General features: G+C 40.5%; 1 protein-coding gene across 5 annotated transcripts in view; it reads left to right on the top strand.

Moving 5' to 3' along the window:
* The window catches only part of RASSF3 (Ras association domain family member 3), a 110,824-nt gene that overhangs the window by 19,285 nt on the left and 69,523 nt on the right, over window positions 1–22,016 (top strand). For 3 of the 5 annotated variants that reach the window (XM_032689165.1, XM_032689164.1, XM_032689159.1), the window contains exon 2: window positions 14,202–14,326. In XM_032689165.1, the coding sequence (XP_032545056.1) occupies window positions 14,273–14,326 (54 nt within the window). In that variant the 5' untranslated portion in view covers window positions 14,202–14,272. Of the gene's footprint in view, window positions 1–12,028; window positions 12,081–14,201; window positions 14,327–17,574; window positions 17,668–22,016 lie in introns of those variants that run through there. The other 2 variants (XM_032689160.1, XM_032689163.1) reach the window with 2 other exon arrangements.

The raw sequence follows: 22,016 nt of genomic DNA on the forward strand, positions 1-22,016 counted from the left end.
AAAGTTCACCTGGTCATCCCCACAGTTCACTGAGGCCCTTACATATCTGGGTTCACCAAGGCTCTTGCAGGCCAAGCTTTCAGGGCTTGCAGAGGGGTACTCAGAAGGAGAGTGGAAGTGATGGAAAGAGTTTTGGCCTAACACAGATGATAAATGGAGTGCAGAGGCATTTGGGAACTGTGGCACTGGAGCATTCAAGCTCGTGTGTGTGGATGATTGCCTCCAAGAGAATATCATTTGAAGGATTAATTAGCTGTGTTTGGGAGAGGGAGCTGAAGGAGACTGTCTCAGTGGAAGCCAGCTAGGATATAAATCAGTTATATTTCAACCGAATGCGGTAGAAGACAAGGTGAGTTTATGATTGGAGGTGGCTGTTCTGGAGCGTGGATCCAACGAAAAAATGTCGCATCTTGTTGAGACCTGCTGGGGTGGGTAACCAAGACTTCTGATCCAATTTCTTCAGACTGCTGTACCTGTTTATTTCCTGAACTATGGCTGTGATTTACATAGTGCTGGAGATGGGTAGGATACTGCAGAAGACTGGAAGCGGATAGGAGATGATGGCATTTTACCATCAGGCTGCCAGGGTGTGTAGACTTTTCCATTTTTTATTTTCATCTACTTTTGGACATTTCAGCCCATTTGATTTGAATGTTCTTAATCATCCTTTAAGAGCCTGTGTCCAATGTTTCATTGAAGAATACAAGGATTATTGATGTAAGTGTGCCATTTAAGATCCTTTGTGTTGTGAAAGCATGATTTTACTTCTAGTCTCCTTTTCAAAACATCTCTCGTATGCTTTTCCTATGTCTTTTCATTTTAAGTAATATATAAATATTTTCCTTGTATGATGCGCTTAAAAGTGCAGTTACCTAGTTAGAAAGGAAGCTGTGCCTATATCTGTAAGAAAAATGCATTTATTAACAAAATGAAAAAGAAGATGAGTGTGGGATGTTAGTGTTGCTGGGTCACCAGGCTAGTTTAAAGTTAATTGTAGAACACTGTAGAAGAAACACATCGTACTGAGTGACTGCACAGTAAAACGTAGCTCAGTGTGGATAAATATGAACTAAACCATATGGGAAAAGTGCTGGCTGCACATATAGAGCAGTGGCTTCTAATTTAGCTGTTATCACTTGGAAAACAGAATTAATCAGGTGGACAGTTCTCTGAAGAGACTCATCTCAATGTTCAAGAAATAAAGTGAAACCCCAGAAAACTGTGCTGTGCCTGCATGTCATATGAAGCAATTTAGTCATCCTGCCCTCATTATGCAGTATTTGAAGATAAAACCAAAGATTTTGAATTAGCTAGGAGGTTAGTAAACTTTTACAGACCAGGGCTTCTTCACTCGGTAAGAGGCAGCTTGAAGAAAATATACGTTTGTACTAATAAGAATAGTGTGGAGAATTGCAAACAGAAGAGTTGTTTACTGTTTGTCATAGTGTAAAAGTTAGGGCCACATCATGAAATGGCCAAGCAAGGGGCTCTTTCAAATACATATGCATGTACATAAATTCAGTAGTGGAACTGACTGACATGGGATGTTTAGGAGACTAGAAGACTCAAATTTGTTCGAGAAAGGATTAGATAAATTAATGGAAGAAAGAGCCATCAAGGGATATTAAATAAAAGATGCAGATACAGCCTCTGGATCATTTATTTGTTTTAAGTTGCAGATTGTTGGAGAGTAGAAAGGCATAAGGGGGAAATATCACTCAAAAGTCACTTTTGTTTTCATATATGTGTTCCCTAAGCATCTTCTGGCAGGCTCTTCCCAAGACAGGATACTGGCCTAGATAGATCTTTGGTCTAACTCAGTTCATCTGTTCTTGTGTTTTTCAAGTGCAATACTGATAAAGGCCAGGGAATACGAAAGCCTCTCTCACTATTGTTTTCTGTGTGACTCTCCACCCATTAAATAACTGATGGTTTTTTTGTTATTTGTGAGTCTGAATTTTTCCAAGAGAGATGCATTCTGTCAGTGTCTAAATAGTCCATGGCCTGTTATTCTCTGTAGTGTTTTTCATTCATTGCTCTTGCCAGTCATGTGGCTTTTGCAAATTGCATCATGTGTTGTTTTATTCCATTTCTCAGATAATTAGATGAGATGAATGTGCCCTTCCAGTAAATTTCTTTTTCTTTGGCTCTATCAGTTTTAAATGAGACAAGAGAAATCTCTGTCTAATCTGCCCCCCTTCCAAAGGAAAATCCTGATTTGTTCCCGGAGATTTATTCAGATTATCATAAGCCTGTGATAAATGTAAGAAAAAAAAGTCTGTTCAGAGACTGAATTTCATCTAATGGGCCCAATCACTGCTTAGATGAGGGTTACCAAAGTGAATGTCTGTAACACATGAGAGATGTCAGTATCACCAGGAAGTGCTAGTACCCCTGATGTCTATTGTGGGCTTGCTCTTCTGAAGTATTTCAGAAGATTTAATTTTACTTTCTGTTTTTCTGCTGCTACATTTCTTATTTGCTTTGTCAATGTCAAGCAATAAAGGCTGAAAGATGCTGTTTCTCTCCACTGCATCCCTGTGCTGCCCTGGGAGCTAGAAGGAAGATGAGAGAAAAAAAGAGGATGATCAAATGTTGTGCATTAAACTAAGCAACTCACCAGTGCAGCTGCCTCAAGGTCCACTATTGGGGTTGGCAAAGATGACCTATGACATCTGAAATAAAAGCTATGGATTGGTCACTTATGAAGAGTAACATTAATAAATTAGTAGTGTGGAATTACCTGTTTTAAAGAGATAATGTAACATTAGAGCCCAATATGTAAACATAGACCAAGCTTGGATGCAGTATGCAGTAGCATGTTTAGAATTGAGCTGTACTCAGCATTAGAAGTGCGCAAACACAACTATTTTTGTATTAAGCTTCATTTAATTTGATGGGTTTGATTCAACTTTTTTCTCAATTCACATTTAAACATAACAGACTGCAGGTTTTGTTTGGCAGGAAGTTCAAGCTTTTAAATTTCATGTGATCTGTCACTTAAATGTCTGGCTTCCATCCTGGTAGGATATAATTGCTGTTTTAACTCCTCTAATGGATTGATGATTAATCCTTCAGCAGCAATTCAGAATGAACTCCAGTATTGTGGCGAGGTAAGGTAGGAAACTCAGATTTCTTCTGAGATCTCAGGGCTGGTTTTCTGTGACCCATCTTCTCCATGGACTGGAAGTGGTACGTCTTGTTTGCTATTAATTCCTTCAAGAACAGGGAGTTTGATAACTCGGGTCTGGTCAGGAACTCACAGTTCTGGGAGTGTCCTAGGCAGCACAGACAGATAGATCTAAACTATACTTTTCTTTCCAGTCCTTCCTTTTTGGTCGTGTTTCTCCTAAAGGGAAAACAAAATGAAGTGCTGATTTGTGAGTATGCTTTATGCTGGCTATTTTGGGGATTCGGCAATAGAGGGCACTAGAGTAAACGCTTTCAAAAAGCAGTGTTTTAATTGGATTTGCATACAAGAGTGAGAGCTCACTTCGGTTTTTTATGTGAAAGGGATTTTCTACACATTTGTTTAGGTTTTTAACGCTGTAAAGAGGATAAAAGCCAGAACAAGTGGAAGTCCCAAGATACCAGCATGACACGTAGTGGAACTACATAAATACTTTGGATCAATTTTTGACTGCTTAAACAGATATTCTTCTGTTACTTTCAATCACATTTGCAGTGCAGAAGTGTATGCAGCAATGTGTTCCTGAGCCAGGTGTTTATTGAATGTAGAATCTGATGCCTTTAATTCTGTCAAAGGTGTATTTCAAATGAATTTTATGAAGCTGCCCCAAAAGGAAAACCAGGTATGAGAATCTGTGTGCACCTATATCCCCATCCTTGTTCAGGCTCCGTTCTCTCAAAAGTTGGGAATTCAGCATGTGCTCTGGGCTGCTGCATTTTGTGGTTTCCACATGAAAATTTAATTTAAAGACAACCAGGGCTGCTTTTCAGCTATTGGTAGAATGTATTGGGTCTGGTGGATTAGGTAGGGAGTTGGGATTCAAATGCATGTGGGCAGGTTTGTCAGAGGAAAGGGTCCATAGCTGCTATTTTACTATCATAGCCACTCTGCTGCCACATTGCTGCTGCAAATGTAGATTAGCGCAATGCCAGGGCACATTCTGGCTGCCTAGATGTGGGAAAAGTTGGAGAGAAGCATCCAGAACTTGTTGGGGAGCTGCTGCTATCTGTCCCTCTGCCTGCTTCCAGCCTGACTCTGGGGCTGCGTCAGGTGGGGGGCTCAGCCCTCTGCTCTTCTCCCGTGCTGCTTAATGGTTTGTAAAGATACCTAACAACTACTGCAGTCTTACACAATTTAAGCTTAAAAGGAAGAATTACTAGTTTTGTGGGAGATCAAATGTAAATAAATTATTGTAAATTGATTTCTAGGGCAGGTCAAATCTAGAATTTTATCTACAGGGCACTTTTTTGTGTGTGTGTGTCAGAACTTCACTGCAGTTTTAACATCAGAAACAGAGAATCAGGTTTGTTTTCTGTGCCAGAAACACAATCATTTTGCTCTTGAACTGAAGGAGAAATACAGCTCTTTTGTGGTACATTGGTGTTGTCACTGCTAGACATGGTCAATAAAACCTGTCACTCTCCAGGTTCATCAGATTTTTGCTGTCATTTTCTCCCATTAGCCTGTGTGTGATGGGTGTGTGGTTTAATGTGTCTGCAGTACAAAAGCACTCTCTGAAGTCTGTCATGAAAGGATAGACAAGGTGATGCATCAAGTTATCTGCCAAGTTTTGTCTCTAATTCCTTGTTTGAAGTTACTGCACAGAGGAATTTGGCCTCCCCACTACTATCTGGCATGGAGAAGTGGAAGCCATAGGCTCTGTCTGCTGGACTTAATGAGCAGTTGTTTCTCTGGGGTCTCGTCCCTGGAAAGGTGCCAACAGAATCTGAGCACTTAGTCATTCCTTTTGCCTTTGATGCAAAGCTTGGGTATGATTTATTAGTCTTTGAATTTATTAACAGGCTGAGTCTTACCAGATCTCACGATTTTCACATGTAGAGCTCTGGAAGACAGCAGGAATTGCAGTGCTACAGGGTGTTTAAAAAAATCAACTAAATCTTAAGGTTATCTTAAGGTTTTTGTCAGAGAGGGACAGTGTCCCTACAAGGGGACCTCAGAAAACTGGCTAGGTACATGGGAGGAGAAGCTTGCTTGCTTGAAACCCCTTTTTCCTAGTTTCATCGTTTCATGTTTAGTCTCACAGCTCAGAGCAGAAGGAATGTTATCAGCCCAAGAAAGTTGTTTCTTAAGTTGTAGCCTGGTAGTTAAAAAACTAAAGAATGCCATAGCTATGTGTGTATCAAGAGGACCTAAGGAGAAATGAGGTCTCTCCTCTCCCTCTTGTTCTTGTGCCCAGGTACTTCCAGAGGAGCCCTTACTGGGAGGAGGCAATTCAGGCTGGGGAGAGAGAGCTCAGCCCTGTACCCCTCAATTTGCCTCCCAGAGACTGGCATATCTAAGAGCTCCCAAAATCATGAGAGCCCTGGGACAGTCTCAGGAGGGGATGTATTTCAGCTTTCTAGCTAGCTGTACAGATAAAGGAGATTGTGAGAAGTAAATATAACCTAACCTTGTATTTTCTTGTCTTGTGCTTTTCTTTCTAAAGTGTTTCCACTATTGCAAATTTATGTTTTAACCCTTACCTCAATTGAATGAAATAAATGTTTTCAGCCTTGTTTGCAAACAGATTTTCCGATTATTTGCCAGGGTGGCCTGGCAAACAGTGGGTGTTCTGTTTCTGTGGGAGTGGTGACTGTAAACAGGACTGTACACAGAGCATTATCTAGCCAAAAGAGGTGCAGTAGTATTCAGGAGCAGCAGCCTGTTTATAGGCTGGTTGTGTGGAATCCCAGGTTTGTGCAAGAGTGTCCTGCGACAAGTCTTAGCTGGATCCTGTTGGCAAGCACTGGAAGGAGGGAGAAGACTTGAGATTGTTGTCATGTTGATAAAAATACAAATGAGCTTTACCAACAGATTAAATTTACTTTAATTCTTTAATACTTCAGAGTAAATAAAAGGAGTTTGTGCCTGTCACTTAGGGTGAGGTGCTCAGAGACATTTAAGCACCTGAGAACCAGGGTGGATTTTAAGAGCTGAATTATTGGCCCTTCCTCATGAATGTTTTTTACAGTCACTGGCATCAAGAGTGAACAATCCTCCCTCAGTAATCAGGGACCTTCTCTGTGGCAACTGCCAGCAAGCTTACCTGGCTAACAGTGGTCTCTTGGAGATGCTTAATCTATTCAAACACCTACATCCCAGTTCTTCAGTGTGCAGCTAGGTGGCAATGTCTCCTTCCATTCTTTGGACAGGCTAGTAAGCTGCCCTGGCATGCCAGTCCTGGCCAGCCTGCCTCACAGCCCCTCCTCCCAGGCTAAGGATGACTTTGACATAGAACGCATGTGTCTTGGTGTTTACCATTATCTAGCAAACCCTCTGGCACAAACCAGGTTAAGATAAGCTTGTACCAAAAAAAAAAAAAAAAAATAGACTACAGGATTATAGAGGTTCGTTAGAGGTACCAGCAGCAGAAACTGAAAAAAATTCACTTTAGGCTCTTTAATCTAAAATATCTGTCATTCCGTTCTGTTTTGCAGTTGGGAAGCTGAATTTATTTGTTAACCAATTATTTGCTATATGGTACATGCAATCAGAAGTATGGTCCCTGTGTTCCCAGGCAGCAGGGACATTAGACAGTCCCAGGCTCATGCAGGCTGCTGATTTTTATACCTCTTCTCCTTTGGACCTCGCTTGGAGTTCTCTGTCAGTGAAGAGTTTTCTCAGCAAAAGGCTGATTACTCCCTTGGACTTTGCAAATGTAATGTCCTCTGGATGTGGCAAAGTCAGGTTGTTGCCTGCCTGGAATGATAGATAAACATAGCTAAAAACTCTGATTCTTAAATGGGTCAGTCATTCAGCATTTTTTTGTGTGGTACCCAAACTTGAGCTTGGTAAGGCACTAGGCAGACAAAACTGAGTATTTGGGTTGGATCCTGGACTGTTCTGTTAGAGTAAAAGCACATGCCTTCTGCTGAGGTCCAAATATATGAACTCATGATTTTGCAGGTCTGTGCCATAGGCACTCTATCTCAGTCACCACGAGTAGCCTGTTACAGGAGCTTATCCTGTTCCCAGGCCAGAGTTCCTGACCCTGAATGGGGCTGTGGCACTTATAGATAAAGTTGCAGTTAAAGTTCAGGTTTCTTGGAGAATTTCCCTAGGAAGCAAGTTAAGCCAGTTCTATGGTCTTTCTCTGCTTGGGAAGTGATAGAGGATCCTCTCTGTGGGAAGTGCCCCATAGAGGGCTTTATGACCTGTGGCCATGAATGGCCAGTGTACCTGCTGAAAGCAGTCTACAGAGAAACAACAGAAGACCTTACGTGGCAAAGTGATACTTGTGGATAGGCACGTGTTTACAGGGGTTTGGAAAATGTGGGTGTTGCTGGATCGCAGTCTGATGTAAGGCTTACGTAGCTCCACAACAGAGAAAGAGCACAAAATACACAGAGATCCCTCGGGGGAAAGGATGGCCGTAAGGAGCTTGGAATGGCCATAAGGAGACTGTCTTATCTGTAATAATAGGGATCCTTTAAAAATCACTAATTGGGTAATATGGTTGCAATGGACTTTATTTTAATCTCAGGCTGAAGTTAAGTGTGACTAAGATATAAAAAAATAATCAGAAATAAAGGGAATTCCTTAAAGATAAAACCAGTGTTACAGCAGGGCTCCACCCTGTATCAGCCATGCTTAAACCTTCCTAAGGGCTGTTTATTCAAACAGGTTTCTTGTTCCATTACAGCATTGACTGAAACTGTTAAAATCTTTATAGCAACTTTAACATCCAGCTAGAATATAGACATTTGAGCATCAGCAAAAAGGAGAAAACAGAACATATATTAAGCATAAACTGAAATGTGACATGCTGATATTAATGTATTGTGGAAATTATACAGTTCAATTTTGCCTTGCAGGAGAAATATTGCTGAACTTCATTCTCCTTCCTTTTGTGACCCGCTGCCTGAAAATGGATTAAAAATCAAAGTATTAAGCACCTTACATAGTCCGAATATTTTTCCAAGAAGCTTTACAGACATACTTTCTGTAGAGCAAGCACAGCAGTAATCTCTCTTCTGCTTGCTGGGAACCAAGCCACAGGCTCTCACATAAAGATTATTGTCTCAGTTTAAGGAGACTGAAGTGTTTTGCTAAGGAGGATGAGTTATGAGGTAGACCAAACTCCTCTCTCTCAGCAATTGTAAATCTGAAATTAAGAGGCTCCAATCGAGGAAGTATGGAAAAAGGAAGAAATAACAACCCTTTATTAAAGGATATATGTATATTGGCAAAACCAGCAAAAGAACACAAAAACAACTAAACAATAATCCTGTACCCAAAAGTCCCCTTCAAAAAGGGAACAGTCTGATACTTCTCTGTCCTCTAGCGCAATTCTAATCACGGTTGGCAGGAGCGCTGTTGGATCACCAGAGGAGCAGAGCCTGCAGTGCTCAGTGTTGGCCAACAGGGGGCGCTGTTGGGCTCTGGCGGTTGCCCCGTGAGGCCCCGGTGTGTGGGAGAAGCCAAAAATGGAGATTTCCCCCCACCGAGGAGGGGAAGGGGGAAAAGGGGAAAGGAGGGCAGTTTCTTTCCCACGGAACTCAGGCTGTCTGCAGCTGGCTGTGGTTGGGACTCCCCACTTTCCTCGTCGAGCACAAACTCTCTGATGAAATCTGAGCAGGTCCGGCTGGTGACAGAGCAGACTGTAGGCAAGCCGAGGCCAGAGAACAGCCAGATGACCAGGTTGAGAGCAAAACGGCCTCAGAGCTTTTCCAGCACACACCTTGCCCCCGTTAAGGCAAAAAGGTGAAGTGCTGCTTTCCAAGGAGAGGAGGGGAGAAAAAACTCCCTCCCTACCCCCCAGCCTTAGAGAGGGCCATCAGCCTGGAATGTAGTTCTGCCAGCCAGCTCCTTTGTGTAGGTCAATCACCCAACGCAGAAAACTGTCCTCCTCATTCAACATCCCTTCCCCACATTGCAGCAGGGGAAAGAAAATTCCCATTTGGTTTTTTAGAACAAGTAAACCCATGACAACTATTTTACTTGATAGCTTCCTAACATGGCATCAGGACTAAGTTGTACACCCTCCTCATGCTTTCTAATGACTTCTTCAGTCTTACTGTGGTTGATAAATAATGCAAAGATAATACAAATTTGGGTATGAACTTTCCATGTGCTTCAGTTGCTCAGGTACAACATACATTTTGCATATCCATTTGGAAGTTAAATATTTCTGGCCCATCACAATAATGAACATACACATTTCCCAGGCAGGGAAGACCACAGCAGGATAGAGAGACTTTGCTCTTGAACCTCTGCCTGCCTCTGCCTTTACTAGGTCTGATGTTGAAGCATCTGTTGGGTTGCCTGCGTGTTCCCTTGCTTACTTTCTGCTGCCAGGCCCTGTAGCAAATTGGTTATGGGAACAATTATTTACAAGTTATCAGGCAAAATCAACATTAAGGTGAAGAAAATCCAGACATCAGGTAGGGTCTATTCATGTAAAATGAAAGTGTTGAAGTCTTACTGTTTAACATTGTGAAGGCAGGATAGGAGTAGTTGTAATTTCATGCAATTTTAAAATTTGCTAAGTTATTTTTTTCTAATACTCTAGTGTCATAGGTTTACTTGTTCTAAAAATCCAAGCAAAAATTTTCCTTTCCCCTGTCTCACTGTAAGAGAAGGAGGTTGAACCAGGAGGGGGAAGGGGTAATTAACTATACAAAAGAACTAGCTGGCAGACCTGCATTCCTAGGTAATAGCCCTTCTAAAAAGTGCTGGGAGGAGTTTTTTTCTCCTCCTATCTTTACAAACAGGGGACACTTGACTTTTCTGCCTCAATGAAGGCAAGGGGGAGGGTGTTTGTGTGTTGGAAAAGTTTTGAGGCCGTCTTGCTCTCGATCTGGTCATCTAGCTGCTTTCCGGCCTTGGCTTGCCTGCGCGCTGCCCTGTCTGCAGCCCGAATCTGCTGGAGATTTTGTGAGATTCATCGGAGATTTGTGCTCGTCAAGGAAAGGGGGGAGTCCTGACCACAGCCAGCTGCAGACAACGTGAGTTTTGTGGGAAACAAAGCGCCCTTCTTTCCCCTTCTCCCCTTCCCCTCCTTGGTAGGGGGAAGATCTCCATTTCAGCTCCTCCAGGGATCCAACAGCGTCCCCTGCAGGCCAACACTGAGCACTGCAGGCTCTGCTCCTCCGGTGATCCAACAGCGCTCCTGCCAACCGTGATTAGAATTGCGCTAGAGGACAGAGAAGTATCAGACTGTTCCCTTTTTGAAGGGGACTTTTGGGTACAGGATTATTGTTTAGTTGTTTTTGTGTTCTTTTGCTGGTTTTGCCAATATACATATATCCTTTAATAAAGGGTTGTTATTTCTTCCTTTTTCCATACTTCCTCGATTGGAGCCTCTTAATTTCAGATTTACAATTGCTGAGAGAGAGGAGTTTGGTCTACCTCATAACTCATCCTCCTTAGCAAAACACTTCAGTCTCCTTAAATTGAGACATCTAGTCAAGCCACTGTTGCAATAGAATAATAAGGTTCTTTATTATGTCTCAGTAGTTGACAATGCAACTTTTAAAGCATAAGATTTGTATGTTTAATAAATCGACACTTGCATTTCCTAACAATTCAGGACAGTTATGCATATGCAGTGTTCATTGATGCATCACTTTCATAAATAAATGCGGTGTACAGGACAGTCTGAGCATTAGTAAAATAAACCTGTTAGCTTTTCTAGATGTCAGGGAATGCTTTTATCACCTGTGCCCAGTTAAAGCCTCCAGATCTTTGATTTCAAAGAACAGAATTCATTTCAGATCACATCAGGAAAGAGCACCTGGTTCTGATTGCTTTCCAAGCAGAAATAATATGGCAATCCACACTCTGATGACCAAAATAGTCTTTCCAGAATAATAGCTACTTTTTGAACTCATGGAAATTTTTTGAGTGCTCCAGTAAGGGATTACCAGAAAGACATATTTTTTTTTTAATTTGCTGCTGCCTGGACCTTTGTGAAACATTGTATGCCACGATTGGAATAAAATAATCTATTTAAAGCTAAAACAAATATGAAAAAAAATTTAAAGTATTACTGTTCTAGGAAAAAATCATCCTTTTTCTGATCTTTCTGAACTTATAATCAGTATGTTAAAATCGAGCTTATGATCGAATGTTTTATAGATGAAGCTTTTACATTTTTTGCAATTATGCCTACAATAGCAAGGTGGAAATTATGAGCTTGTCTTACAAATAATATTAGGGACTCACAAATTAAAATGAATATAAATGACAAACAAAACAGCATTGAGAGTTAATGTTTCCTAACTTAATAAGTAATTCTGTTTCAGAACACTGTTTAGCTAACAGACTTTTTCCTAATATTATTTGTGAAAATGCATCTTTAGAATTGGGCATGCTCAGTATATGTTTGTGTAATCGTAGAAAGTTGGGGAATTAGCAAAGCCTGGTGTCCTACAGATTTGTGCCCCATTCCCCATAAGCTCCTCACCATGGAGGTGATGTGATATGCAGTAGCTAGTTGTCCAGACATTGCCAGACAATGGTGTAATAGGTGAATTTTGCCAGCCTTGCCTTGAGTGTGGGTATTAGTTTGGGTCTCCCTCCTTTAGCCAGGAGATAATTTTCATAAAACTTGTATGAACTTAATTAGCTTTTAGGCCATGTGCAGTTGAAGTAGTTAGTTCTTGCAGAGTTACAGGGGGAGAACAAAAAGGTAGACATGCAATGTGATCTCAAGCATTTTTTCTACAAAAGAAGGTAACTCAACTTGCAAAGTAAAGAACTCAGAAATAAAGGGAAAAAAAAGAAATTCAAAGATTACTTTCATTTGACCTTTTTTTACTTGTGCATTACTTATATTGGTATATTACTTGTATTTTTAATTAAGTGCTCCCATCCTGGTTTTCTCATGGAGCTGCCCTGTTCCCTCACCCAATGAACAATGGCTCCAAATTTTATTTATTCCTGTCAGGTAAGGATGAAGCTTTTCAACTGTGTCTTAGGGAGTTCTTTCTCAAGCAAAATCATTCTCTTGTCAAGGGCTCCGCAAACGTGAGTGTTCTGTCTTTTCCAGAACTCCATGAGATGCATGAATCATCTGAAAAATAATCCCAGCTGCATAAGCATAAAACAGAGCCCTGGAAGAACCTCACTTGGGTGAAAAGCACAATTCTCCTTGACTTCAGTTGCAGTTGTGAATGCTCCATCTTTCCTGCAAAATGGATAAAGTAACTCAAATGTGAAACCCAGAGGAAATTCAGAAGCAACTGGAGCTAGCCTGGCATGACTTGCCAGCATTACACAAGGGTGCCGGGACAGCTATCATTTCTCCTGGGCACCATACAGCTACCTTAATCATTCTTTTCCTTCCCCTGTAGTCTTCTGTCTGTTTTGCTTCATGTTTTCCAAATTCTGTATTAAATACAGTGATGGTTTCAGGGAGTTTGAGCCTTTTTTCAGTGTTTTGATTTATACTGCAACAGGGTCCTTTGTACCCCATAATTAGCTGAAAGCTATTTGCTGATGCCTCAAGAGGAGTATGACCTGAGATACAGTGGTATTATTGTGATATAGTCAGTCTGTTTTAAGATCAGAGACATCCCAGTTATCTCTCTTAGAGTGCTGATCCAGGATGGATTCACTCTGCTGGGTTGCTGGTGTTGAAAAAGTTTTGACTGGTTGACTGTGTGCCAAATAAAGTATATTTAAACTTGCCTTAGTTTGCGTGCAGCACAAATACTGTATCAGGCAAAGGAATGTGATTGCATTACCCACATTTTAATTTTTACTTTTGGATGATCTGCCGGTACAGGGATCTTACATTAAAGATCCAGTTCCCAACCAAGAGGAACAGCATTTCAGAGAGCACTGTCCTGTCTTGCCCCATAACACCACTGATGAATACGAATTGGAAATGGGAATGTTCAAGAATTTATTTTTCAGGCACTGTAATGGGAATCTAATCAAACATTAGGGAAACTGGTCTTTTTGAGAGGTTGATAAGGGAACAAAAAGCCCACCCAGAATTCCTCTTTTACTATAAATCTGGAAAGTGTAAAGCTTTGTAACAGAAAAAAAAAAAATTAAGTGTAGTTTAGTTAGACAAAATGAAAGCATTTCCTCCAAAAGTCATTCTTGGAAATGGCTAAATTGTTTTAGCTGAAATGTTCTAAAACAAACAGCATGATGTTCCCCAGCATGGTAACTTGAAGTACAAGTGGTTGCTCTTTGGCAAAATTATAAGCAATTTAAAACCTAAAAATAGAAAGTGACATTCAGTGCTAGACAAAAGTGACATCATGAACTCTGCCCAACTTACATAGAAAACTAGCAAATATAACAAGGCTTCCAAGCAAATACAGGTTGTTTTTGTAAATACTCTTGAAGTGATTCTCTCTTTGAGATTAAAGGGCATATGAATCACCTGATTTCTTACTAGAGATGGGGTCATCTGTCCCTGTTATAGTGAATTTACATTTCTAATAGCCATCTCAATTGACTTTGCTAGCCAGGAAGTGAAATTTCTGAATTGTTACTGAAGGCAACTTTGTGATTTACCAGCTTAATTAGGCTTCAGATAAACCACTCATTCTGTTTTCAATACTCATGTGTATATTCTTAAGAGAAGCTAGAGCTTAAAACACATAAAACCAACAGTAATTCTATGTGGGTAGAATTTTTTATCTGTAAATCAAAAATATTGTGTCTTTTCTGAGAATGGCCCCTTTTGTGCTTACATTACAACAGTTAATACCCAGTTTGTGGCACGGACCTTTTGCAAAAACATCTAACTGAGGCAGCCCTGATCTAACCAAAGAACTGCTTAACTGCAGCCCTGCCAGTGTGACACTGGGAGGTGTGCTGTGCTGTCACCTTCGCTCCAGTGAATTTACATCTCGCTAGTATGTAGCTATTATTATCTTTATATGCGGATGGAGAGATTCAGTCGAGAGGTGGTAGTTTCTCTGAGGTCACGTAGCAAATGAGGATGCGTCTCACTCCTAGGTTCTGCCTGCAGCAACCTCATTTCTAAACACCACTTCTGTTTGTTTTTTTTTTTGTGTGTGTGTGTGTCTGTGTGGGTTTTATTAAGATTGCAAGTACACCTGCCATGCTCACTGCCAAGACCTGGTGCACCTGGGCTGCCGGCGGAATGGAAAATTAATGGACTGCCTCGCTCCGCATGACGCCTTAGATTCATCTTGCAACAAGGGTCAGGTAATAGATCTTGTGTTCTTGTAATTACTGCTTTCTCTTGTCAGCTCTGTAATGAAGTGTGGTCTGCCTGCCTCACCCAGATGCTCAGGAAGAACGTCTCACTTAGGCATGGCCAGCAAACCTGGAATTCTCACTCAGTGCTGTGATTTTACATTACCGCTGGGTCAAGGTGCAACTGGCTGCTGCCAGCTGAGTCACTCCTGCTTCAATTAGTTTTCAGCTAAACTGACTGAAAAGTAGTCCTGCAAAACTGTGTTTTTCCTGTTGGTTCGGGTCACTGTGGGGTCAAAGCAGGCATGTACAGCAAGGGATGAGAACATGAGGACAGAGCTCCTCTTCATACAGACTTGTCCATACCACAAAGCAGTTCGTAGAGTGATCATGATGGCCCAGGTGCCCTGTGCTGCTGGGTGTAGTGTCATAGGGAGGCAACTAAAACTAAGGGTGGGGTTATTTGTGACCATTAGAGATCCTACTTGTTTAGTGTTAATTCCCCAGTTCTTATCAAATCCCTCTTAGGGTAATTTCAAATTTCCTTGCCTGGATTCCCACTGGCTTCAATGGCTCATAGTGTTCTTCCTCATTTCCTCATTTACTTTTTGTCCTCCACAAAAGTCCATCCAGTCTTAATCACATGTTACACTCTTGAACATTTACACCTAACCAGTAGAAACTTCAGAGAGGGCACCTGTGATAAAATAGAGACACACTCCTTTTTTTTTGGGGGGGGGCAGGAAGGATGAAAAAATGCATCAGGTTTTTTGTGTGCAAGTTTCTTTCTTCAAGCCTTTTATTTAGGCACCAAAAACCCCTTCATTAACCAAGGTCTGGTCTAAACTTAGGCTTTTACTGGTTTAACTGAAAAGTGTTATTCAAAATCTAATTAGTGAAAATAAATTGGTATATGCATATTCACAGTGGTCGGTTTAGCCTTTATACTGTTTTTAGAACTCATATTCAAGAAATGTCCTTACTGGGGGAGAGAGAAAAAATCCCAATCGATCCCAGACCCAGCTATCATTGGGAATGTTCATATTCCCAATATGAACTGTAAGAATCAAGTGATTCATAGAACAGTCAAACCTACCCTGGCTTTCACTATCCACAGAATTTCCAATCACAGACTGCACCATCCTGCAAACTATCAGCTGTAGAGCTTGTGCCCACCCAAAATTCTCCTGTCTCCAAGAAGTCTCCTCTCACTTCAGCCCCACCGTAAGATGCATAAATGCATAAAACACACCAGTTGTACACCCTATATTGCTTTTCCTACCCAAAGGATATCATGTTAGCAGGTTTGTGGGGTGGGTTGTTTGGGTTTGGGGTTTTTTTTAAATAATATTGTACCGAATAAGAATTTTTCCATTTAAGTTAAGCATATTTTGATATCTTACAAATATTTATGTTGAGGCCTTAAAAGGCTATTTTGTATGTTAAGAAACTAGAACTCTTGGGTATTTTTTCTTGCAGTATTGCTAATTTTTAGTATAACTGCCTTTACAAGCTGCCCAGTTATGTACATGAAAGATTGTCCCATAAACATGTTACCACACTACAAAAAGTACCATTTTTAGACAGTAACTTCTGCTTAAAATTTTTGTTTCCTGAAATCAGTCTGATCTGAGGAACCAAACTGATGCCCCTTGTCTTCAAAGTCATTACTGTTTTCCTGCTCCAGTTTACCAACTTGTCTCACATGCAGTCACAGTTCATTGTAGTAACAGCCTTATTTAAAGGCAGATACTAAATAATACTAGGGAGGACAAGGGAATCCTCCTTGAAGATTACAAAAGTTTATTCTAAGTCAGCTCCCAAGTCCAGCTACACAATTGTGAACCAAAGATGATGTACTGCCATTTCAGTGAAATAGTCTGAGGAAACACAAAGCAAAGCAAACTTAACTTAATGGAAAAAGCAGCAAGAAATGTTAACATATAGTTGAGATAAACCCCAGGACTTTAATTTCTCTGTGATGATACTCACCAGTAAATCAACTAAAATATTTTAAGTGCCTTCTCAGAGGATTCCAAATTAAAAAATAGCACAGCACTTTTCCTTCTCAGATTTCTATTAAGCAAAATTTCTACAGAATATATAGAAGGCCTAAAATCTGGCTAGAAAACATGTGTGATAAACAAAGTTAGACTTTATCCTCAGACCTTGCCATAACCATGTCAGACAAATTCCAGGAAGCATTTTTACAATTTCATTTTTTTTAGCAGGAAAAAAAAATGGAACTTGCTACAGACATGTCAAAACCAATTTTTATGAAAACCTAATTCTACCAAAAAAGTAAAACAACCCAGATAATTAAAAACCATATCTTGTCACACAAAGATTGTAATGACTTCTAGTGAACAGAGAATGTTCAGCACAGTCATGGAACAGGCTGCCCAGGAAAGAGATGGAATCACCATTCTGAAAGCATTCAAAAAACAAGTAGATGTGGCACTTAGTGATATGGTTTAGTGGGCGTGGTGGTATATTTGATCAGAGGTTGGACTTGATTATCTTGGAGGTCTTTTCCAATCTTAAAAGACTCTAGGATTTTAAAATTTCTGAGAGCCCTTGCTGTGCTTTCTGTGTGTCCTCCAGGTCATCACTGAATTTTCTCTGCAAGTGCAACGTTTTATCTTGTAGGAGAGATGCTGCTCCAGCCACCCAAACTGTGACTGAGGGCAGAGTGTTTCTTGTGAGCTCCTCATGACTTGCTGTTGGAAAGAGTGAGGGAAATAACTCAGATGCTGAAAGCAAGAGTAGCAGGGATGGGGACAAGGAAGGACAGGGCAACATAGGTTTTGAAAGTACGAGTGACTGTCAGCGAGAAAATACCACTGGAGCAGAGAGAGAAGGGCATTAAAACTCATTTTTACTCAAAAAGATTCATACAGCTTGGCTGTGAGAGATCTAAGAGCTAGAGCTGTCTTGGGTATGAATACTTAGCAAGGAAACTGTTTCTTGCTCTTTGAGGCTTACAGTACTTAGGGAAGCCAAATTTCATGTGCATTTGTTTGTGTGCAACAAGATCGCATCAAAGAAGTACTGGTTTTTTTCCTACTGATTTCCTTCCTCTTGGAAGAAGTCACACTTTGGCTGCTTGCAGTGGATGACAGTTGTTGCAAATCTCCTCTTTCTTCACTAGCTGTTTGGGTCAGTGCATGTCTGGCAACTGATACATGTAAGATGAGGATTCTAGTGCTGTTTTCAGCATCCGTCATCCGTTGCTTTTGAAGCAGCAATCATTTACGTGCAGAAAACCTGGAATGTTTCCTATTGGGTCATTTTCTTTGCACACAGCTGTCCCTGATGCACAGCGCAGAGCTATCCCTGGAAACTGCAAGGTTTGAATTCACTCCTTCCTCTGCTACTGACCTGCTTGTACCTCCTTGTCTTTCTAGGACTTGCCTACTTTTCTTGTAGGTAAAAAAGGAATTAGAATTTTTTAGGAGAATTTTAAGATCTCTAAATGGGAACACTGTTGCAAAAGCCGGCATTTACAGGTTACTATTTAATTAGACACTCCCATCTCAGCTGCCTTCTCAAAATTACTTTCCTTCCATGCTAAAATTTTCTGGACTTACCAACCTTAAGGTGATTTTTTCCTTTCTGTTTAAAGTTTGAACCTACATCTCATATATAAAACTGAACAGGTGGTTTGTATAAGATTGTGAAGGGGTCAGAGGATGGGAAAAAGACTGAATCTATTTTCTTTAGAAACTTATTCTTGCGTTCTTATTCTGTGGATGGTGTCTAGTCTGCAGGGTTTTAGTTAGACACAGGATCGTGCTTTTGAAGCACATCATCCAGTTGTCCTCACTTCCCTTGTTTTGGTTGATATCAGGGAGCAGTCTTAGGGCACATAAAATTAATTCCACTTCAGGTGAAAATTAAGCTGTTTCCTGAAACCTCTGAGAAGAAGCACTCCAGGAGCCTACCTAACACTCATGGTCCGCAGAATCAAAGCCGAGATTTTCTTAAGTAAAACCTATGAAGTGTTTGTAATTAGGACTTTGGATTCTCAGCACCGCTCACTTTCCTTTACAGAGCCGCTTGTGTTGCGCTACTGTATTTGCTAACGTAGGTGTTAGATTCTTGGCACAGAACAGTCCCCAGCGAGAAGCAAGCTGATATGTGTTCCAGCAATGCCCGCTTTTGCTTTATCTACATCGTGACTTTGAAAATCACATGGCATGCAAACCCAGATAATTTTGCATGAGCTATGCTAGTCAAATGCATAGCTTCAAAGATCACACATGTATTTAGGATTGTCTCATCCATACAGGGAGCATCAGTTTAAAATGCGAAGGGATTTTGCAGAACTGCTCGAACTTTATCGTATTAATAGAGAGGAATTACCTGCAAACAAACCTTAGTCCTGGACTTTGTGCCTTTTCATCCTGCTGAGATAACCATTTTGTTTTGAAGTGCAATTTGTTTATGTGGGCAAAGCACTAGTTTGAAGTCATTATATTGGCATTCTTGTGCTGGTACAATTTAGATCTCTTCTTGTAAAGGTACACGGCACTTTTTTATTTGTATAAGTTCCTCTACACGGGCAGATTATTACTTTGAATATGATGGTAGACAGTGCTTTGGGCCCTAACTCTATATGGCCTAAACCCATTTTAGCCTGGTTCAGGCAATGTGAATATATATTCTGCTTTTTCCGAGTGGTATAAACTGCACTTCATGACCTGGTGGTGCCCCGAGTGCAGCAGAACTTGCAGCTCGGTTGTAGTTCCCAGTCCTGAATTCTCATTCATGCCTGTACACTTCTGCATGTTTCCCGTGCCCTTTCACTCCCAGTGGCATCTGCACTGCTGCTTTTGGACAATGCTGTTTTAAAACGGGTCAGGAAAATGTTGTAGCTTCTGATATTTGCTCTTGCAAAGCTTGATTGGCTCTTCAGTTCACAACACAGCTTGTGAACAGTGCTGTCAGCACAACAGGGACTGGCTGTTGTGATGTGGCTGGAACACCTTAAACTCCAAATAACCCTGAACAAGTATCTTGTTGAGCCAGAGTTTGAGAATCTAGGTTTAGGATTTCCCTTGTGGGGAAGAGGAATTCCATACAGGCTCTTAAATGATTTTGCAAAGGGAGTTAAGAGATTTCCAAGGAATTTTCATCCTGTGCAATTCTGCCAGCAACTAGAGCGCTTTGGTGTACACGAGTGTTCAGATAGTCTCAGAATCTGGAATATGGTCATGCTGCTTGACTTTGTTAACAAGTAATTGAAGCAAAAAACGTGAACTTTGAGCTCCTTTCTCTGTGTGTGGAAATATATAAATATACATATATATATTTAATTTCAAAAAGATCGAGGAAATTCCATGATGTAGCTGTTCTTAGAGATCATTAAGGCTGCAAGGAGCAGAATATCATGGTTTAGATGTGTACAGCTCTAGATGAATAATGAAAGTTACGTTGAACTATTGGTTGCTCTCGTCTACTAACTCTTGGTAGTGGTATTTCAAATCTCTATTAAGCTCGGTCATGCTTGGTAGTAGTTGAAAGGAAAAGAAGAAAAGTGAATTATGTTTGTTTTGTCAGACAAAGTATGATTTCATTTTTGCCAGTGATGAAAACTTTTAAACCAAACCTGAAGCTCATTTTAGTTCTACTTGTGTATATTGTTCACATTACTATTATAGAAATCTATTTGCTGAAAATAAAAAATTTTATAGACTATACAAACTGGAAATTACTCCCAAGCTTTCAAAAAATAATTTGAGAGTATCCACAAGAGTTCCTGGGGCACTACTGTCTGCAGCCTTTTCTCACAGAGATATTGTTAAAATGGGCTTTGTACAATACTGACTTAAGATCTTTAAATCATAAATTAATTGCAACATTCTATGGAGTCTAATTTACTATATCAGCTATTTGGACTTCTTTAGTATTCTTTGGCATAAGCCTCATGGAATAGTCCGTTGGGTTTGCTGGAGCACACTGAAGATATGCTCAGGCTGATGATGACTGAGGCAGTAGTTGAATATTGCAAGTAGGATGAATCCAAAAGTCATATTTAAATGAGGAGGGCTTTTTAGAACTAAGAAGAGATTTCGAAGTCCAATAAGTAAAGACTGGATGGGGCATGTGGTGAGGGGACTTGTATCATCATACCACCAAATAGTGTTAATATTAAAATTAATATTTTTAACAGAATGAACTTCAGCTTGTTGGCACCTGGTGGAAATTTTCAGCCCATAGAAGCAATCTGAATTGTGATCTTACACCACCGTTTTTTAAACATTTTTTAAAAACCACGGATTTTGATCAGTAAATCTATCTTTAAACTTTTTTTCTTAAGTTGGGGTTGTTGGGGTTTTTTTCCACTTTAAGTACATGGTTAATATTCAGGCCTGACCTTTCAAACAGAAAGGTAGCAAGCTCATTGCTTAAAGCACACATTGCTGAAACCTAGAGATCAGTTATCAGTTGGTTAGCAACCAGATCAACTCCAGTCAAACAGCTCTGATTTTCTAGTCCTGTAGAAGTCAAATTCAGGAAATTTGTTTCAGGAAATCAAATTACAGGGTGAGGGGAACATTTAAAACGAGTTTTTGATTTTTGTAGAGCTGCGTGTTTTCATATTCAAGAGTTTTGTATCATCTTCCTAGAAAATGATATGTTTCCCTAATAATGTAGGCAGCTTCAACCTGCTGTTTTGTCACCTTTCATTGTAAGATCAATTTTTTTCTTCCACTATTTATTTCTAATACAGACTATTCTTACTACACACATTTTTCCACCATCCTTTCTGGTTCCTGCTGTCAGTGTTGTTGGCTGAAGGATGTAAAATATACCAACTGTATTTTTTTATTGTGTCAGTTTTCTTCCTAATTCAAAGTTTTTAATATCTTCTCAGTATCTCAGCAAGCTCAGCAGAGCACAAATTTAATACAAGTAATACAGGCTTGCATGTCCTGTGTGTTCCAGGTGGTTCTCTGATATTCAAATAGCATTGCCTAATCATGCTGAGAAAAGGTTCAAGGAGAACTGATCCTCTAAAACATTAAATTCTGTGTGTTGTGTGGGTTATAAAGTGTGATAAGTTGCAGACTGATGTGAGGGGTGGCTAGGCTTTGCTGGAGCAAGTGGAGGGGAGGCTGGCAACACGCCAGGATCCTGAGGGTTGGGCTTGTGATAGTTTGCAGCAAAGGGCTCAGAGAACAGTTTCTGTCTTACCCTCAGGGTAGATTTTCAACATGCAGATCAGGACAGCAATCATTAGGACAGTTGGTTTTGATGTGGTGTGTGTAGGCAAATGGATGTTGCATCAAAACTTGGTGGGCTTGAAGATGGGTATTTTGCTGTTATATGTTGTAGATTATGATTGTACATGGAAGTTGCCCACTTGCTAGCTGATAAATCACTGACTATGATAGCATCTTGAGTGCCTCAGTCAGCCCTCAAAACATGCAAAGAAAATGAGCACTGGCTGGGAAATTGTTGAGCAGGACCTTGCAAGGTGGACCTTGCAAGTCTCTATCCCAGTGCAGTCCTAAGACTGACTTTTCTTAAAAGTCCATGGGCTGTAGATGACAGATGGACGACTGAACTTCACCTTTCAGTTAGAGACAGGCTGGTAAACAGAGTGACAGTGGCTTTCATTCCACCCTTCATGGGCTGATTATTTATTTTATATCCATTAAACACACCAATCTAAATGGAATTACCAGAAGCC

Source organism: Chiroxiphia lanceolata, chromosome 5 (assembly GCF_009829145.1).
Source record: "Chiroxiphia lanceolata isolate bChiLan1 chromosome 5, bChiLan1.pri, whole genome shotgun sequence".
NCBI classification, from domain to species: domain Eukaryota; kingdom Metazoa; phylum Chordata; class Aves; order Passeriformes; family Pipridae; genus Chiroxiphia; species Chiroxiphia lanceolata.